Source organism: Miscanthus floridulus, chromosome 9, assembly GCF_019320115.1.
Source record: "Miscanthus floridulus cultivar M001 chromosome 9, ASM1932011v1, whole genome shotgun sequence".
Taxonomy (NCBI): domain Eukaryota; kingdom Viridiplantae; phylum Streptophyta; class Magnoliopsida; order Poales; family Poaceae; genus Miscanthus; species Miscanthus floridulus.
Window position 1 is genome coordinate 131,520,471 of NC_089588.1, and position 19,564 is coordinate 131,540,034.

General features: G+C 44.7%; 1 protein-coding gene across 1 annotated transcript; it reads left to right on the forward strand.

Moving 5' to 3' along the window:
* The first annotated feature begins 8,945 nt into the window (after positions 1-8,945).
* Positions 8,946-15,582, forward strand: LOC136484285 (auxilin-related protein 2-like). The gene is made up of 8 exons (XM_066481533.1): positions 8,946-9,777; positions 11,480-12,923; positions 13,008-13,143; positions 13,267-13,364; positions 13,539-13,604; positions 13,821-13,910; positions 14,519-14,695; positions 15,116-15,582. The coding sequence occupies exons 1-8, from the start codon at positions 9,101-9,103 to the stop codon at positions 15,152-15,154; spliced, it is 2,727 nt and encodes a 908-aa protein (XP_066337630.1). The 5' UTR covers positions 8,946-9,100; the 3' UTR covers positions 15,155-15,582.
* Positions 15,583-19,564: the final 3,982 nt, after the last annotated feature.

Below are 19,564 nucleotides of genomic sequence, written 5' to 3' on the forward strand. Positions count from 1 at the left end.
ATTTAACATAGTGTAAATAATAATTACAAATTGCTCCATGCAAAAATATACTACTTGATTAAAATCATTAAAACTATTACTTTTCGACAGGAAATAAGTTTTCACATCTTATTAACGTTGATTATTTGGTTTTTTATCACACATTCTCCACAGGAAATCCGCCGTCAAGCAGAAAATTCATTTAAACCGTAGAAAATACGAAAACACGATAAAAAAATCTGAAGTCACAATTATTACATAATAGGTCTAATACATCACTATACATATCAAGCGGGCACAGTAGTGAACTTCTTCTTAACGTATATCCCTTGGTTATGATCGAGCCATAACCATGGAGTGTCCTCATCATTTAGCTGGATGCTTGGGTCTTTGTTCACTATGAAGGGTGGAATTCGGTCATCCTTTTCATAATCTTATGATATGTCTGACTTGTCTTCAATTCCGACGATGTTTCTTTTCCCTAAAAGAACTATGTGGCGCTTTGGCTCAATGATTGGGTCGTTGTTGTTTTTCCCTCTCTTCGGTTTTGTAGACATGTCCTTGACATAGAACACCTGATTCACATCCTTGGCAAGGACGAACGGTTCATCTTTGTACCCAATATTATTGAGGTCCACGGTTGTCATTCAATACTGGTTGTCGACTGTTACCCCGCCTCCAGCCGCATTTACCCATTGGCACTTGAACAAAAGTACCTTAAAAGTAGGTGCATAGTTTAGTTCCCATATCTCCTTTATGTAGCCATAATATGTTTGCTTATTTCCATTAGGGTCGGTGGCATCTATGCGTACACCACTATTTTGGTTGGTGCTCCTTTTATCTTGGGCTACTGTGTAAAATGTATTCCCATTTATCTCGTACCCTTTGTATGTGAGGATATGCCACGATGGCTACCTAGCCAACAAATACAGTTGCTCATCAATACTCTCATCACCCTAACATTTTTTTCGCAACCAGTCGCTGAAAGTTTCCATGTGCTGACGCGTAATCCAAGCTTCAGACTTCCCTGAAAACTCGGATCGAAGCAACTCTTTATGTGTCTCGATATACGGATCCACCAAGGAGGAGTTTTGCAGAACTGTGTAGTGTGCTTTATTAAAATAATTGTCCTGCATACCAATATATGTTTTCTTCCATAGTGTCCCCTTTCCACTTAGTCTCCCCTCGTGTCGCGATTCAGGAACACCAATCGGGTCAAGGTCGGGAATAAAGTCAACACAAAACTCAATGACCTCCTCTATTTCATAGCCCTTGGCGATGCTTCCTTCTGGCCGAGCACGGTTGTGAACATATTTCTTTAGGACTCTCATGAACCTCTCAAAGGGGAACATGTTGTGCAGGAACACATGACTGAGAATGCTAATCTCCTTGACCAGGTGAACTAGGAGGTGTGTCATGATATTAAAGAAGGAAGGAGGGAACACCAACTCAAAGCTGACAAGACATTGAACCACATCATTCTGTAGTTTAGCTAGATCCTTTGGATCGATTGCCTTCTGAGAAATTGCATTGAGGAATGAACATAGCTTCACAGTGGCTAGACGTACATTTGGAGGTTGAATTCCTCTTAATGCAACTAGAAGCAATTGCGTCATGAGCACGTGGCAGTCATGGGACTTTAAGTTTAGAAATTTCTTCTCTGGCACATTTATTATACCCTTTATATTCGAGGAGAATCTAGATGGTACCTTGATGCTTGCTAGGCATTCAAACATGCTTTCCTTCTCTTCTTTGCTAAGAGTGTAGCTGGCAGGACTTAAGTAATGGCGTCCATCATCTATCTTCTCTGGATGTAGGTTGTCTTGTTCTTTCAAACACCGTAGGTCCTATCGTGCTTCAAGTGTATCCTTAGGCTTCTCATACACACCCATGAAGCCTAGCAGGTTCACACAAAGATTCTTCGTCAGGTGCATCACGTCGATCGTGCTACGGACCTCTAGGACTTGCCAATAGGGTAGCTCCCAAAATATGGACTTCTTCTTCCACATGGGTGCATGACCGTCGGTGTCGTTCGGAATAGGTTCGCTACCATGTGCCTTTCCAAATACTACTTTGACATCCTTGACCATATTGAGTACATCCTCACCAGTTCGGTTGCCCGACTTGGTCTGGTGGTCTGCCATACCTTTAAAATGCTTGCCTTTCTTTCTTAGGGGGTGATTCGCAGGAAGATATCGACGATGGCCAAGGTACACGACCTTTCAAGATTTTTTCAAGAATATACCTTTAATATCATCGAAACAGTGCGTGCATGCATTATATCCCTTGTTTGATTGTCCTGAAAGATTACTTAGAGCAGGCCAATCATTGATTGTTATGAACAACAATGCTCGCAGGTCAAAGTGCTCCTATTTGTGCTCATCCCATACACGTACACCTGGTGTGTTCCACAAAAGTAGAAGTTCTTCAACTAGTGGCCTCAGGTACACATCGATGTCGTTGCCAGGTTGCCTTGGGCCTTGGATGAGCACTGGCATCATAATAAACTTACGCTTCATGCATAACCAAGGAGGAAGGTTGTAGATACATAGAGTAACAGGCCAAGTGCTATGACTATTGCTCTGCTCCCCGAAAGGATTCATACCATTCGTACTTAAAGAAAACCTTAAGTTTCTTGCGTCATTTGCAAACTCCGGGAATTCTCTATCGATTGCTCTCCACTGGGACCCATCAGCAGGGTGTCTCAACATATTGTCTACCTTACGGTCTTCTTTGTGCCATCGCAATAAATTTGCATGGTCTTTGTTTCTGAACATACGTTTCAAGCGTGGTATTATAGGAGCATACCACATAATCTTGACAGGGATTTTCTTCGTGGGACGTTCGCCCTCAACATCACCAGGGTCATCTCGCCTGATCTTATACCGCGATGCATGGCATATCGGGCATGCATCTAACTTCTCGTACTCCTCACCATGGTAGAGGATGCAGTTATTAGGACAGGCATGTATCTTATGGATTTCTAATCCCAAAGGGCAGACTACCTGTTTTGCTTCGTACGTAGTGATGGGCAATTCGTTATCCTTCGGAAGCATCTTCTTTTGGATTTTCAGTAACTCCCCAAATCCCTTGTCAGATACACCATTCTTTGTCTTCCATTGCAGCAATTATAGTGTGGTACCCAACTTTTTCTGTCCCGCATCACAAGTTGGGTATAGCAATTTCTTGTGATCCTCTAGCATGCGCTCGAACTTGATCTTCTCCTTTTCACTTTCGCATTCTCTTTGTGCGTCACGAATGGCCTAACCAAGATCATCAGCGGGCTCATCTTCTGCCACTACTTCTTCTTCAGCTTCCCCCACTGCAGTATCATTGAAGGCACCATATTCAGCAATAATGTCATCATCGTCCCATTGTTCTTCTTCACCTTCTTCTATTACAACCTCGGTTTCTCCGTGCTTCGTCCCATAAATATAGTTTGGCATGAAACCCGACTTCAACAAGTGTGAATGAAGACTCCTTGAGCTAGCATATTCCTTCAAATTCTTACATATGGCACATGGGCAGCACATGAAACCATCACGTTTGTTTGCCTCGGCCACACGTAAGAAAGAATGCACGCCCTCAATGAACTCTTGGGAGCGACGATCAGCATTGTACATCCAATGCCGACTCATCTGCATTACATAACATACATACCATATTAAAACCTAGAATATAATTAGTTAATTATACGACATGCATGTCACCACACAAGGTATTAATTTATGAAAGTCTCGCTACAATGTAGATAATCCCAACTACCAGTAAAAAAACTAAAGCTAAAATGCACTTCAGTAGCATAAGGATTTCGCGACCAATCCCAACTAAAACAGACAGATCATGCGTTTGTTCAACATCTATGGGTTTCTTCCGCAGGATCATTGCCTCACCAGCCGCCGTAGCCGCCTGTGCAAGAGAGTTTTGCACGTGTTCAACATACTCTTCCTCCCAGTACTAGCCTGAACATCCGGTGCCATCCCACTAAAATTAAAACAAAAAAATTAGAACTTTAATCACAATCATCATGAAAATAAGTATAAATTAACCATAATCATCAAATGCGACAAAATAACTCACATTGCGATCCGGACACTTATAGAAGATACGGCCCTTATTGGGACACTCCTTCCTCACCCGGTACTCCATCATAATCTTCTCCTCACACTTGCCGCATGCAATAAGAGGGAGGTCTGGCCTCAGTCGCTTTTGAACCCGATGAAAGGCCGAGGACCCGGAAGCAATTGCCATCTACTCTCTATACTCATTTTTAATATAATATAAATTTCTCATTTTATAAACCAAAAAAATTTAAAAAACTCTAAAATTCTCTATACCTCTAAACCATGAAGTTTGCTATGCATGCTAGAAATGAAAGCTGAATACTAGTTTTGAATAACTACTTTAACCTTCTTTCATCCAAATATGCAAACTTTAAAGTGATTTTGAGTTTAAATGGCTTACTAATAAAAAAAATTCCATCATAAAAAACCACATATATCTAGTCCACAAAATGGGATATGCTACTGATGAAACATGAGAGTATAAAGTTGGTAACCTTTATAACCGAAGAATCGATGGAGGAATCGAAGAAAATCTTGTGATTACCGGCGATGAGGTAGAAGAGAGGCCGGCGATGAAGCAAGAAAACACTGAGCTCGAAGTGGCTCGAGCTCAGGGAGGAAGAATGGCTATATAGGAGAGGAACTGTAGTCCCAGTTGGAGACAGAAACCGGGACTAAATGTCCCTTTCTAGTCCCAGGCGGAGCCTCCAGCCGGGAGTAGACTTTTACTCCCGGTTGGAGGGACGAACCGAGAGTAAAAGTTAACCTTTAGTCTCGGTTGGTAGCTCCAACCAGGACTAAATGTCCCCTGCAGCAAAAGCCTGCTGCAGTAGCCGTTGGGCAGGGACCTTTAGTCCCAGTTGGAGCTATAAACCGGGACTAAAGGTCTGTCTACTCCTGGGCGCGAAAAATACCTGTACTAAAGCCAAATTTCGAGATGAGATCAAATATCGTTTCTGTACTGTGCCCAGTCCGCGTCAAAGAGTATGACCCTCGTCTTCTTCCTATCGGATAGGGCCAAGGTGCTGGCAAAGAGGGCACCAGGCGGCAGTGCTCGGCGCACAATATCGTCGCCGCCGCCGCGAGCAGGAGCGAGCACGCACCACCTCTGCGAACGCTAGTCTGTCCCTAGCAGCGAGCGAGCGCAGCCCCTCTGCACGCTGTGGTTGATAGGAGGGGTCGGATATATGACATGTCAGACCCACTGATAGCAGCTTTCTCAAGAAGCCACAATTGTTCTCAACAAGCCACAATTGTTGAATCAGCCCTTGTTTAGTTCGCGAAATTTGGATTTTGGAGCTACTGTAGCACCTTCGTTTTTATTTGGCAAATAGTGTCCAAACATTGACTAATTAGGCTTAAAACGTTCGTCTCGTAATTTCCCACCAAACTGTGCAATTAGTTTTTCTTTTCGTCTACATTTAATGCTCCATGCACGGGCCGCAAACATTCGATGTGACAGGTACTGTAGCAACTTTTTGGATTTTGGGGTGGAACTAAACAAGGGCTCAAACGGCTTTGAACTTTCTTATGGCCCACAACTCATAACTGAAGACGCAGCTCAACCAAACAGGCACCCCCCTGAATTTTGTCATGTCCCCCCACCCGAATGTGATAGCCCATAGGTTAATGTCAGGAGTCATCATTTTTTTTCAAAAATAAAAAATAAGTTATGGCTGTAACCACAGTTATTTCTTGATATAAGTCATGCCTTGTTAAAAAGATTAATGATTGAAATGATCATAAAAATTCCTTTAATACACAATCTAACAAGCACATGCTTCGCATGGCTGATCATACGAAATAGAGTCTACTGGACGGTAAAAAGACACCCGAAATATTGATGGCCATACAATACCTAGAGCAACTCAAAAAGTCTATTATATAATTTATAATCAATAGAAACAGAGAGTTTGATAAAAAAAATACTCTAATGCTTCGTTAATTAGGTCTCCAAATAGCATGGAATAGACCTTCAGTGGCTAAAGCCTGGCCTGGGACTAATATGAGCATTAGTCCCGGGTCAAGTTTTGGCCCCGTTCGGCTTGCTGAAACTTGGCTGAATTGACTGAAAAACACTGTTTTGGCTGAATTGTTATGATAGGAAAACACTGTTCTGGCTAAAAAAATAAGTTGAATAGTGCGGATTATAAGGTAAGCCGAACGGGGCTTTATGAACTTCGGAGGACCTTTAATTCCGGTTAGAACCCGAACTAAAAGGTCATCCACGGGTTAATTCAAAATGAAAACATCCCATCTAAAGTCACACATGCTGTGTAGGTACGATGGAAAGCTACACATGAAGTAATGCATGAGGTCTTGGTTTGAGTTTCATGTATCAAAGGGGTGAAAGGCTTGTGCCAATTATTTTTTAGCCTCGCAGACCCTATAGTCCCGGTTCAGGCAACCAAGACTAAAGGGCACAGTCCTTTATTCCCGGATCCCTAGCCTCGGTTGGTTGGGAAACCAAGACTAAATTCTTTTTCCAACTAGGACGAATATAGTCACTTTTTGTACTAAATCTTTCTTTTTCAAATTTCTTACTAGCTAAAGATGGAGAGTGGGGTTGGCTCTCTAAAGTGCGCACAAGATATCATGAACCTATTGAAGGTTGAAAAGATGTAGAGAGCAATTTCTATTCAAATGACTCTTCAAATGATGATTTAAAGAGTGAGTCTAAGAAAGACTCGGAGATGTGCATAAAGCCTGCTTGTTTCACTTTTTTAGTTGTTTCTGCCGGTCAGAAGCTGAAACAAACAACCCAGCAATTGAGTTGGGTTTTGAAAAGCTAGAAAAGTTGGTTTATGAGGAAATAAAATAAAAGTTGAGAACATGCTAAGATAAGTTTTTCTGGCTTTTGATGTGTTTTATTACAAAAGTCAATAACAAAAAAATAAAAAGTCAGAAGCCAAAAGTTAAAAAAGCTAGCTTTTGAGATAAACACAACAGCCGCAACACAACAAACAGGCCCCTGCTATCTTGTATGTAGTCACATGACATCACAACATTTGCTATCCGAGTTGTACGACTCGATCAATATGGGTTTGGGAGAATATTGCTCAATGAATTGCGTGCCCACCTCTTGAGCAGCAAAAATAGACTCATTTTTAAGATGGGTGCATAACCCATAAGAGAATCTTTAACAACAACAACAACAACAAAATCTTTAAGTCCCAAACAAGTTGGAGTAGGCTAGAGTTGAAACCTAGCATAAACAATCAAGGTTCAGGCACGTGAATAACTGTTTTTCAAGCACTCCTATCTAAGGCTAAGTCTTTGGGTATATTCTATCCTTTCAAGTATCTTTTTATTGCCTCTACTCAAGTCAACTTCAGCCTTCCTTTGCCTCTCTTCACGTTACTATCCTGGCTTAGGATTCCACTACGCACCGGTGCCTCTGGAGGTCTCCAATGGACATGTTCAAACCATCTCAACCGGTGTTGGACAAGCTTTTCTTCAATTGGTAGTACCCCTAATCTATCACGTATAGGCCGAGATGGTCACCAACAATGTTTTTTAATTATAGGAGGAGATGTGAAGCAAATCATGAATAATCTTCCCCAATACACGGGTCTTACCTGTCAGATTCTAATTTTTTATTTTCTCTCTTTATTTTCTTTCCTTTTCTCTCTCTCCAATAGGGACGTCTTCTTCCCCGCCCCGCGTCGCGTGCTTTGCAACACAATCATGGCCATGGCGCCCCTTCTCTCCACCCCCTCCGCCATGGTCGTCGCCCATAAGATCCTCCTCCCCGCCATTGCTGCCATGGCCACCGTCCGTATAAGCTCCTCTTCACAGCCATGGTGTCCCAACGCCACTTCCCTTTTGTCGCCCACGATGGCGACGGCGAGGAGCACAACCCTCTAAACCTTGTCGCGCCATGGGGACTAAGAAGCGGATCGGAGGAGGTGGACCTCATGCGTTTGGCGGAGGAGGGCCTCGTGCGCGGCACTCTCGCTGCCACCACCAAGCTCCATAGGAGGATCTGTGCTGCTCCAGACCCTTGCAGTGGCGGTGGTTGCGAGTGACTCGGAGGACAGTGGACAAGATGGTGTGGTGTGGACAGAGAGCAGGGAAGAAGAAGAAGTGACAGTTACCGTAGGGTCCATGCTCTTGGGTGAAATGGAAAATTTTTTGGCCATCAAATAATTAGAGAGCTATTGGTAACTGTTGGAGCAAAAAAAAAAAAAGACGTATCCCTCCAATATAACATATTTGGAAATGAGGGGTGCTAGCGGGAATTGCATGAGATGCTCTAAACCTCCATTAGGCATGATGTGTGTGCTCAAGGAAGGCTTACCCTCTTGTGGGTGAAAATTGGATGTGTATTATTTTTATTATAAAATATGTTAGCAACATACTAACTTCTTTGTTACTCCATATACCGATTGAGTATCTAGAGATTTGCTTCTCTCTCTTTTTTTTTTGAGAGGCTAGAGATTTGCTTCTCTTAGTTGGAGTCGATCCATCGGTGCCATCAACGTCCTGTTCGGTTGGCTGGTTCGTTTATGTAACAAAGAAGTACTGCTGACTGGTTCATGTGAATAGTGTCTATGTGAGAGGGCTGGCCAGCCAGCCCCAGCCGAACGCGCTGCAAGTCTCCTAGTCCCAAGATCTATGCACAACTGGTAACTAAAAATGTATGTAGCGCACATGGGATAATTTTTTTAAAAAATGTTTTCACCCGGTTTAGTTTAGCTTGATAAATTCGAAACTAATTTAACACCCTTCGTAAATCAAAAATAATAAATAATAAATATATAAAAGCTAGAAATTCATCGTTCACAAACCCGGAGCCCAGACGGAAAGAGAAAAAAGTGTTTGAAAATCGGCGTGCCAACCTCCGGCAGCGGTAGGGCCCACCGCCATACACCCTTCGAGGCATCCAGCGAAGAAGGGAGAAAGACACATCACCGCCCTTCCTTCCTCCCATCCCACCGCACCGCGTTCCTCCCTGTCCCGACCCGATCTCCCACCGCGTCGGGATCTCGCTCTCTCTCCTCACCGCCCCACCGGTCACCGGCGCGGCCGCCGCCGCCGTCCCGTTTGCGAGAACCATGGACAGCATCGAGGGCCTCCTGGCCCGCGACTTCGGCGTGCGGCCGCAGGGCAAGGCCACGCCCATGGCCGGCGCCTCCCGCTCCACCGGATCCGCCGCCGGTGCCGGCACCGCCGCATGGGCCAGCTACGGCAGATCCACCCCAGCCCCCTCCGCGGCCCCGTCATACGACGACCTCTTCGTCTCCCCCGCCCCCGCCCCCGCCCCCGCCTCCACCGCCTCCTTCGACTCGCTCTTCGATTCCTTCAAGGGCCCCACCACCACCGCCAAGCCCGCCGCGCCTTCGCCTGCCCCCGCGTACGACGACGACATCTTCGACGCGGTCCCCGGGCTGCGGTCCTCCAACTCCACCGCCGCGCCGCGGTACGACGACGGCGTGTTCGGCTCCTCGGCTGCCCCGGCGTACGACAACGTGTTCGCCACCAGCGCCCGGTCCGCGGCGCCGCCGCCCGCGTACGACGACGACCTCCTCGCGGGGTTCGGGAGCGCGCCGCGGTCCGAGGAGAAGAGGAGGCCGGTGGCGGTCGACGACGACGACGACCTGCTCGGGGCGTTCGGGAGGAGCCCGTCCGAGGAGAAGAGGAAGCCGGCGCCTGTGCGGGAGGACCGAATGGGGAGCGCGGGGTTCGATGATCTGATCCCTGGGTTCGCGGGGAGCAGCCCGCCGAGGAGTAGGTGAGCAAAGCTCTGACCTTCCTTCATTAGGATCTGCATTTTGGCATGGTTGTTAGTTCGTTTAGATCAGGGCCTTTGGGCAATGTGAGGGTGGATGGATTGAAGTGAAATGTGCAAGCTAGATCCAATAATGTCTGCTGCTGCCTTTTACAATTGCAGAGCTTGTGCTTGTCAGTGATTAGATTGTGGAACTTTAGCTTGTGTCACAAGCTTTCATGCATCAATTGGAACATTTGAGATAAAAGACATCTGTATAACATAGTGAGCATGTCATGAATAGGGTCCTGTTGGAACTTGGAACATGGAGAAGTGGAGAGATCAGTGCTCACTTGCAACTTGCAAGTACTATAGCAGAGACCAGAGAAAACTTCACATTTACCTGATATATATTAGACTTGTAATTGTGGTTTGGGTAGTAGTTCTTAATCTCTATTCTTATCTTTGCACATATATTTCATCTTTAATTATGGCTCCTTACACAAATTGACCCACCAACCATATGTTTATGATGTTAAACCAACTACCTTTCTTTTGTGCCATACCATATCATTACATAGTGTAGTGTCAATGTATGAGAAGCGTTATATTCAACATAGATTATGCTCAACTCCTGCACATGCCACTTCACCACTTGAAACATGAAAGTATACCTATGGATTACAGAATCTGGTGACAGTTCCTCGGTATTTTCCAGAAAATCTTATGATTGTTAGAACATATTTAGAGAACACATCATAATCTGCTCAGTAGGAAATGTTGTGCCCAATGTTAAAAAAGGCGCTACTAGGCGCTCGCCTAGGCGCGCTTACGCTCTAGGTGGAGGGGTGCCGCCTCGCCTAAGGGGGTAGGCAGAAGAAAGGCGGCCTGACCGCAGATCCAGAGCGGCAGAGGTGGCAAGCGCAGCTTGGAGGAGTCTAGCGGTGGGTACGGCCGGGAGGCAGGGCCTTTAGTCCGTGGCAGAGGAGTCAGGGACGTTGCGCGGCGGTAGCAGCCGTGGCAGAGGAGGCGGAGAAGCAGGGACGGGGGCGGCGGCGGGTGCGAGCGGCGCGGAGGAGGCGGGGACGGGGGCGGCGACCAGCGCGGAGGAGGCAGGGACGGGGGCAGCAAGCAGCGCGGAGGACGGGAGAGGCAGGGATGGAGGCGGCGGGCACCGCGGCCAGTCGTGCGGTGGATGATACGAAGGGGTACGAAGGGATAGGGTGGGGGATGAGGTTAGAGATAAGGCTTGCTGCTCAGATATGGGCTTAGGCTGCTTTATGGGCCTTTCTATACAACTCTTGGCCCACAGGTGTCCTGTTTTTTCTTTTCTTATAGACTTTTACAGGTAAAATATCAATGGATATAGAACGCCTAGAAAAACGCCTTGAAACGCCTAGGCTCGACTAGGCTCTAGGCTATGGGTCAGTGCCTAGAAACCGCCTAGCGCCTTCTTGAACTTTGGTTGTGCCATTTGTTTCATGTTGTTAAGTAGGGCTGTATAAGCCATTAAGCCCAGCATACCCTGGGTTTCCCCATATTTCGCCCATTAACTCTCTTTTGTATTTACATATCCATGGAAGTATTGAATATGGTGTGGTACTGTGCTGTTGTGGATATCACCACTAACTTGGCAGGTTTATTCAAATAGTAGCTCATTTCTTCTAAATCCTATCAGTAATTCGTTTTAGTCCTGACAATTTCTTATGCTCACTATATTTTTCAGGAAGTCTAATGACGATAACAAAATGAAGCCACCAATTCCAACTTCTAAACAGACAGCTAGCATGGCAGATGACCCATTCGTTGTTCTAGAAACAGCCTCTGCTTCAGGCTCTTCATATACATCCCCAGGGAGATCCACAGATCCCGTGGACGATCTGGATAAGTCTACAAACATTGATGGCAAAGCTGCCAATAATACTGCTGCTGATGTTAGTTTATTTGAGGAATCAAGTGCTTTTGACCAGGCTCCAAAATCAGATCCTTTGTTTACATCTGAACTCAATGGTCATGCCAAGGACACAAACCCGCCAAGTGTAGTACGAGATTCCAGTCCTCTACACCATTCAATGGACAGAAATCCAGCACGTCAATCTTCTATGGAAGACTTTGGTAACGTCATGCCCAAGTCACAGTCTGCAAGGTATTCTGACATTCGTGGTAATGATATGGAGGATCAGTCACCAAGATCTACTGAATCTGAAGATGATATATGGCTTACAGTTTCTGAGATTCCCCTTTTCACAGCGCCAACTACTGCTCCACCACCCTCCAGATCACCACCTCTTCTTAAACGAAAGCCACTGGGAGCAAATGGAAATGGAAAGGAGAATGGGCATGCTCGTCAGTCTAGCCAAAATCACAACCATTACACAGATTTGCCAAAGCAACCAGAGGTTTCTTCAATAGATGACCTGGAAGGTTTTGCCATGGGCAAACCTCAAACGCCTGCTTATGACAACAATGTTTTTGATGAAGACTTTGAAAGAAGCTCATCAGATCCTGAGGAGAAAGACAGACAAGAAAGATTGGAGAAAGAAAGGGAAATGAAGCAGAGGGAGGAAATGGAGAGAGAGCGTAGAAGGCTTGAAAAGGAGAGGGAGTTGGAACAACAGAGAGAAAGGGAGAGAGAACGACAGGCAGTGGAGAGGGCTACAAAGGAGGCACGTGATAGAGCAGCTGCTGAAGCTCGTGCAAAAGCTGAAAGAGAGGCACGCCAGTGTGCACAGCGTGCTGCTGTGCAAAGGGCTCAACAGGAAGCCCGTGGGAGGGCTGCAGTTGAGGCGAAAGAAAGAGCAGCTAGGGTAGCTGCAGAAGCAAGGGAGAGAGCCGCTGCAGAAGCAAGGGAGAAGGCAACTGCAGAAGCCAAGGAGAAGGCAGCTGCTGAAGCCAAGGAGAGGGAGCGGACTGCTGCTAGGGAGGGGGCTGCAGCAGAAAGAGCTGCTTCTGAGAGAGCTCAGCAAGAAGCAAGGAAGAGAGCTGAACGAGCTGCAGTGGAAAGAGCTGCTGCTGAGGCTCGAGAAAGGCAGGCAGCTGCAGCTGCTGCCGCCGCCGCCGCCGCTGCCTCAAGAGAAAAGCAGAGCACACCAGATGATCTTGAGTCATTCTTCGGTGTAGGTGCTCGTGCCAACAGTGCACCAAAGCAGAGGATTCCAACACCTACAGTGGTAATTATATCTGTCAAAATATTCACATAAAAATGATTGTGCGCAGGTCAGTCTGTTACCTTTTGCTAAAATTGGATTTTATAGGATTCTATGTTTGGTTTTGGAGCTCAAGGCACAGGAACCACTAATGGATCACAGAGAGCAGCATCAACTTCGGCTCCTGTGAGAAAAGTGGCATCAGCCACAAGTTTTGGTGATGATCTGTCTGACTTATTTGGAGGTATTAGATTATTAAGTCTTCCCAAAGTAGCATTAATTTTATGGTTTTAAGTTTCTGCTGCTGATGTGCTAATTTACTGCCGTACTTGTCTGTAATCCATTATTTTTTCTTTTGTATTTCCAGCTCCTGCATCTTCTGGCGTATTTCAAGAAGTTGAGGGAGAAAGTGAAGAAAGAAGACGTGCTAGGTTAGAACGTCATCAGAGGACTCGTGAACGAGCGGTAATGTTCTGTAATTTCAGAATACAAACAAAAAATGTTCACTATCACCTGTGCAATAAGTGTATTGCCTTTGGTCTAGCTTATTCGTATGCTGTATAAGTCTACCTCTCCCTGTTATTACAAAGAAACAATAGCTATTCCATTCTCACTTCTGGTTGTTTATTATATCTCCAGGCTAAAGCTCTGGCTGAGAAGAATGAACGAGATATGCAAGTACAGAGGGAGCAGGCAGAGAGAGATGTATGTGCTAATTCTTTTCATATCTGGATCAGCTTGATTATGCTTATTTTAGTTCAAGGCAACACTCAACAGTCCACATTATGTAAAATTGTTTTCACCTTTTCATAATCTTATCATCATTTTTTTAGTCAGTGATCACAACATGCCTTGGCCCTTTAGCTACACTTGCTTGGTTGCTAATAGACCACTTGTTTGTTTGGGAATTCTGAATTACAGAGAATTGGAGACACTCTAGACTTCGAAATTAAGAGGTGGTCTGCTGGGAAAGAGGGCAACTTGCGTGCTTTGTTATCAACTTTACAATATGTGAGTGGCTGATACTTCTGCTACTAGAGTGTGAAGATAAGCTGCATGTGTTTTTGTGCAGTTGTATGTTCTTTTGGGCACTCTGTTTTTTTTTTTTTGTTATGTAAACATGCTTGATGTTTTCTTTTGTTCTATAAATACCATTGTTACTTTGACCCCCTTTTTTGGTTGTGGTTTACTTAGCATTCTTTTGGTATTAGGTATACTCAATATGACCAGATGGTCCTGACTAAAATGGTATTATTATTTTTTTTTTTGTTGAGCCAACCTAATTCATGTGTTGATTTTGATTCAAGACCAACACATGGGGACTGGGTTTGGCTTTCTGAGGGTTTTCCTTTTGGTTAATGCTGTTGGCGGCTTGATATAACCTTTTGATGGTCTACATTACAATGATAAATTTGGTGAATTTTCCTAACTTTTACCTGATAGCAATTCATTTATCTGTTTCATTTGTCAGTAGTTTATTTGAACTCTGTTAGGATGCAAGTTTGGTAAACCTAACATTAAATGGCAAGCGCTCTGAAAAAACGAATTAATGAATGCCACATTGTCAGAAGGGTCATAAACGTATTCCATTTACTAATATATACCTTCTTCTGAAACAGGTACTTTGGGCAGAATGTGGATGGCAAGCTGTATCCTTGACTGATTTGATTACTGGAGCTGCTGTTAAGAAGCAGTACAGAAAGGCGACACTATGCATTCATCCTGATAAGGTTCAGCAGAAGGGCGCAACACTTCAGCAGAAATATATTGCCGAAAAAGTCTTTGACATTCTCAAGGTACGTGTTCAACTTCTTTGGCAACATTTAATAGTATAAAAGAGCCAAGTACAAATTCATTTGTATAGGAGAATTATACTTACTGTGATATCATAGGGTCATTGGAACCGCTTGTGTTAACAACTTAACAAGAGTGTTTTGGCATGCATGGCGGTTCCTGAAATAATTTAGCATTGGATTTACCATTCGTGATTAGGCGGTTCTTGAAATAATTTAGCAGTGGATTTACCATTCATGATTAGGAGGGGTTAATGTCATTCCATGATAAGTTGTGCATTTGTGACCAAGTTCTGGGAGTCCAGTTCTTACATCTGTGGTTCACATCACTGTTGGTTAGTGTCAATAGCCAATCGCATTGTTGATTCCTATTATCTGACATTTTCAAGTTTAAGTAGAATTTTGCACCTTTTGTATTAACAGGAGGCATGGAACAAATTCAACTCTGAAGAGCTCTTTTGAAGCAATCTCTGTGAATATAAATATATGGACAGCTTAACTGTAAAACCTGGCAGAGTGGCAAAGGCACAGATGAACAAAGTGAAAGCTCCACTACAATTACCTTCTTTAAACAGATGCTGTTCAGCTGCTCCTACCTTTGGCCACTGTGTTCTTGCCCTGATCTCCATGGTACTTCCGTTCCACATCTATGTATATGTAGCCTTCTGTTCATTCGATGGCTAATGGCATGTCTCCTTTTTGAAGATAGTTTTTTCAGTGTGATTTGGCTCACATTGTATGTCTTAATACTATTTTGTGTACAACGGACCACAGAAATTCAAACTACACTTGCTGTCTAGCCTTGTTGGTTTCTACAATTTCTACAAAAAGGGATGTACAATGTACAGATTGTACCATAGTTGATTTGAAATGTGATTTGGTTTACTTAACATGTATCTCCAATATCCAACTTACCCAGGACTAGTTCCAACATAGACAATGTATTATGTATCCATGTCATATGATGCCTCTGCGCTTCTGCAGTGTGCACCATCTATTGCTGCTTGTTCCCAATTCTCGTTCCCCATTTTCTTTCTTTTTTTGGGACTAAATTTGGTAACTTTGCGTACTAAAAGTTCAGTTTCCATGAGCCATGAGAATCCGGGTTCCATTCAGCGTGAATCCGAGACGGGCACACGATAGCGGCGGCGCTACCCGACGACCAGTGCAACGGCCTCGTCCTGTACCCGGACCGGAACGAGGACGCAACGTACGCGTGCAACCCGGCGAGTGAGAGGCCGGTGACCCTGCCGTGTCGCCGCACTACCAGGTGCTGCTGGCTCCCGACGAGCCGGCCGGAGAGGGAGAAAGTGCACCCTGGCGGTGGCAGTAATTTCCCAAAGTTTCACCTATCAATTAGCACAGAGAGCGAATTTAAGAAACCGCAAGTGTCAAAGGCCAATGAAAATGAGCGAACTCCACTAGAGTCACTTCAAACCTGCCTGTGTAAATTTACACTAGCAATTTTCTTAAAGATACTGACAGTGTAAATGATTTTCTAAATTTTGCAAATTGGGTTAAACAAATTGTATTCTTTTTTAACTCGGGGATGCCCCCACCGGGCAGCTTGCTAGGTCATGCATTTTTTCGCATGAGGTACACTAAGTCATGTGTGTTTTCGCATGAGGTACGCGTGTGTGCCACTACCTCAGATCTGGACATCACTGTCGGTTCAAAAACCTTCTTCACTACCGTGCCACTACCTCAGATCTGGACATCACTGTCGGTTCAAAAACCTTCTTCACTACCGGATCTTGAACCGACAGTGGCATACCGACAGTGATGGGGGGTTGATATCACTGTCGGTTCTTCAAAACCGACACTGATCTACAGGGAACAGTGTCGGTTCCTGGCTCCACCCGACAGTGTCTAGTTAAACAACACTGACGGTTTGTAGTCCCAACCGACAGTGATGGTTGCATCAAGAGTGTCGGTTCTTGGCTCACGCCAACATTGTTGGCCTACACTGTCGGTTCATGGCTCAAGTCAGCAGTGTTGAGCAAGCCAACACCGTCGGTTTATGGCTCAAGCCGGCAGTGTTAAGCAAGCCAACACTGTCGGTTCATGGCTCAAGCCGGCAGTGTTAAGCAAGACAACACTGTCGGTTTCTTGATAACCGACAGGGATGACCCGTTCGCATTTTATTGTTTTATAATTGATTTTAATTTATATTTTTTTGTGGAATCGGGTTTCGCTTCATATACGCTACGTAGACGACAGGTCCATCAATATTAAACATTACAAATGTTACGATTATAGTTCATATGTTCTTATCCAGATCCCGATCCCTCAAAATAAAAAAGAAATGTTCTCGGACTTCACAGATTGTGCAATGCTTCTCGGACTTCTTACAATAATCTGGCGAGCCGATCTGGGCCATACTGGTCCTTGTACTTCACGGATTGTGCAATGGAAAATACTCCATCTTTTTCCAATACCTCGGCTAAGATGAATTTTGCGAGCTCCGATTGCAGTGCGACGATCTCCATGTCTAACAGCCTTTGGTGGTTATATTTCTTGCGCTGTCGTTAAAAAAGGATGATATCCAAAGAGGAACAGTAAATCATTTTGTTGAATTATTAACAGACATAAATGAAATGGGGATTATACACACCAACTTATCGGCTTCTTCCGATTTCCCACCAATGTAGCGAAGCATTGCCCACATTACATAAAACCCGCATTCATTGTTTCCCGCCGGCTGTGATAGGTACTTCTCCTCCATTTCGACAACCTTAAATGGAACCGGCGTCCCACCGATATGTCTTCTTCAGACACTGAGCAACATTAAAGGGAAAAATATTAGAAAGCGGTATGTGTGATTAGAAAATAATATGTTATTAGGATCGCTTACTAATTCAACACTGCCACCAGTGCATCCATATGATGAAATGGTTTTTTCTTCGAGTCCCACACCTCGATCAGATTTTTCGCAAGATTGACACAAATGAAGATGAAATGGTTGTTGCAATAACAGAATCCTAATTATCGAATAATCTTAACGAAAAAAGAAACATAAAATTAAAAGTCGAGAACACATACTCGCAGTTGTAGGCTAAAAGTATGTGGGTTTTCTTCTTCATCGTGAATTCGTCGAAAACAGCAATCAATCTCTGTTTCAGGTCTTCCATGTCACATCCATGGAGGCCTAGACATGTCCTCTCATTGACTCGCAAGGGGTCCAAGAAGCCTATGTAATCCCATTTGCTTTTTAGAATGCAAAATTTTGCTATACACCTACATAAAATCATGGGAAGTGCTCAAAAGTTAACAATTTATGTCTCGAGAGAGTAGTTAATTGTAATATCGTGCGTGTAGGGTACTTACATAGTCCACAGCGTCAACATTTGAACATCGAGAGAGCGTTTCTGGTATAGTTGGAACAAGAACTCCCACTCAACATCGAACGGATAATAACCTCAAAACCAAAGTCGTCCGTCTCTGTTGCTTGAGCCATGTAATATTCATGTAACTGGCGCCTATATGTTGGCAGATTTTTATACTCATGATCGGGAACCAAAAGATTGCCCCTTTCATACTTCATTGCTGGTGTTCCCGTCCCTTGTACATCATAATAGATGTTCGCAGCCTCTTCCATGGTTAATCCTGGGTTGTCTTCGACGTACTTCTATATGTTCCTTAAATCTTTATTGTGTATTTCTTCATCTCTTGTTGTAGCGTATTTATTCTGTGTTTGCCTTTCGAATTCGGACTTCAACAAAAACGAAGACAGTGAGGCACAAAGATCGAAGAAACTAACACAATCTTCCTTCGAGATATGTGCTATAATTTTTTCTTTCATCAAGGTGGTAACGCTGCCACTGAACAGTCTTTTCCTTTTCTATTGGTCCACTTTGGGAGCATTAGCGACCGAATCTAAGGACCTTTTCTGCGACTGCAAGGATGTCCTTGATCTTGTTTTGGGCTGAGGTGGAGGAGGAGGAGGATGACGATGAGAATTCTGTTTTCCCGGCGCTGATGAAGATGGAGGAGGAGTAGTCTCTTTTCTCAGGGCTGATGAAGATGGAGTCGGACGAGGAGGAATAGAAGGAGACCTCTGTCTTCTCAGGGGTGATGGCTCCGGATGAGGAGGGGAGTGATCTCTGTTGGGAGATGGTGAATGATCATCGCGGGTGGCGAAGACTCGCAGTCGTCCTCATCATTAGAGGACAATTGATGGTCAAGCTTAATGAACCGCTTGCGCCAGGCCACTTGAGAGCCCTTGTTTTAACCAAGTTTCGGTCTGTCTTCCGCTACGGGGTACTCAATGGGTATCTTGTTATACTTCTTATCAAGTATTCTATCAATGGTGATGCAAGCATACCCCTGTGGAATTGGGTGGCCATTAATTGTCCCGTCTCCCGTAGGCCAGGCCTGGCCGAGCGCCACCTTGTCCTTTGTCCATTCCTAACGGATGTATAACTTGACATTGACAGGTTCAGTGATGTCGTCCACCGGATGAAGCACATTCGCCTCTTCTTCGTCGAGCGGGGTTGATCCGCAGCTGATGCGACCCCTAAACTGTGGGCTAAAGACAGTAGGAGTAGGGTTTCGTGGTACTCCTGACTCCTTGGACAACAAAATTTGCTCGACTCGCGCTTCAATAGTCGCCTCAATCCGTGCTTCCATTATGTCTTCCATCTCTTTTAGTTGCCTCAAATACTCTGCCTCATGTTCCGCTCTACCCCTCGAGCGGCTCTAGTAAGTGTTAGATTCTTGGGGGAATGCTAGTTTCTAAGGAACAACACCGGTTCCTCTAGTGCAACCAGGGTGCTCCTTGGTTCTGAGTGCTTGGGTGAGCACGTCTTTCTCCCTATTAGAAGTGCGAGTCCCTTGCCTCACCTCCTTAGTTACCTAGGAGATCCTCTAGAT

Excerpts from the sequence above, each read along its gene's own strand:
- LOC136484285 (XM_066481533.1), top strand. The coding sequence starts at position 9,101 with ATGGACAGCATCGAGGGCCTCCTGGCCCGCGACTTCGGCGTGCGGCCG. Across the intron at positions 9,778-11,479 it reads AGCAGCCCGCCGAGGAGTAG|GAAGTCTAATGACGATAACA; the intron begins GTGAGCAAAGCT and ends TATATTTTTCAG. Across the intron at positions 14,696-15,115 it reads AAGTCTTTGACATTCTCAAG|GAGGCATGGAACAAATTCAA; the intron begins GTACGTGTTCAA and ends TTGTATTAACAG.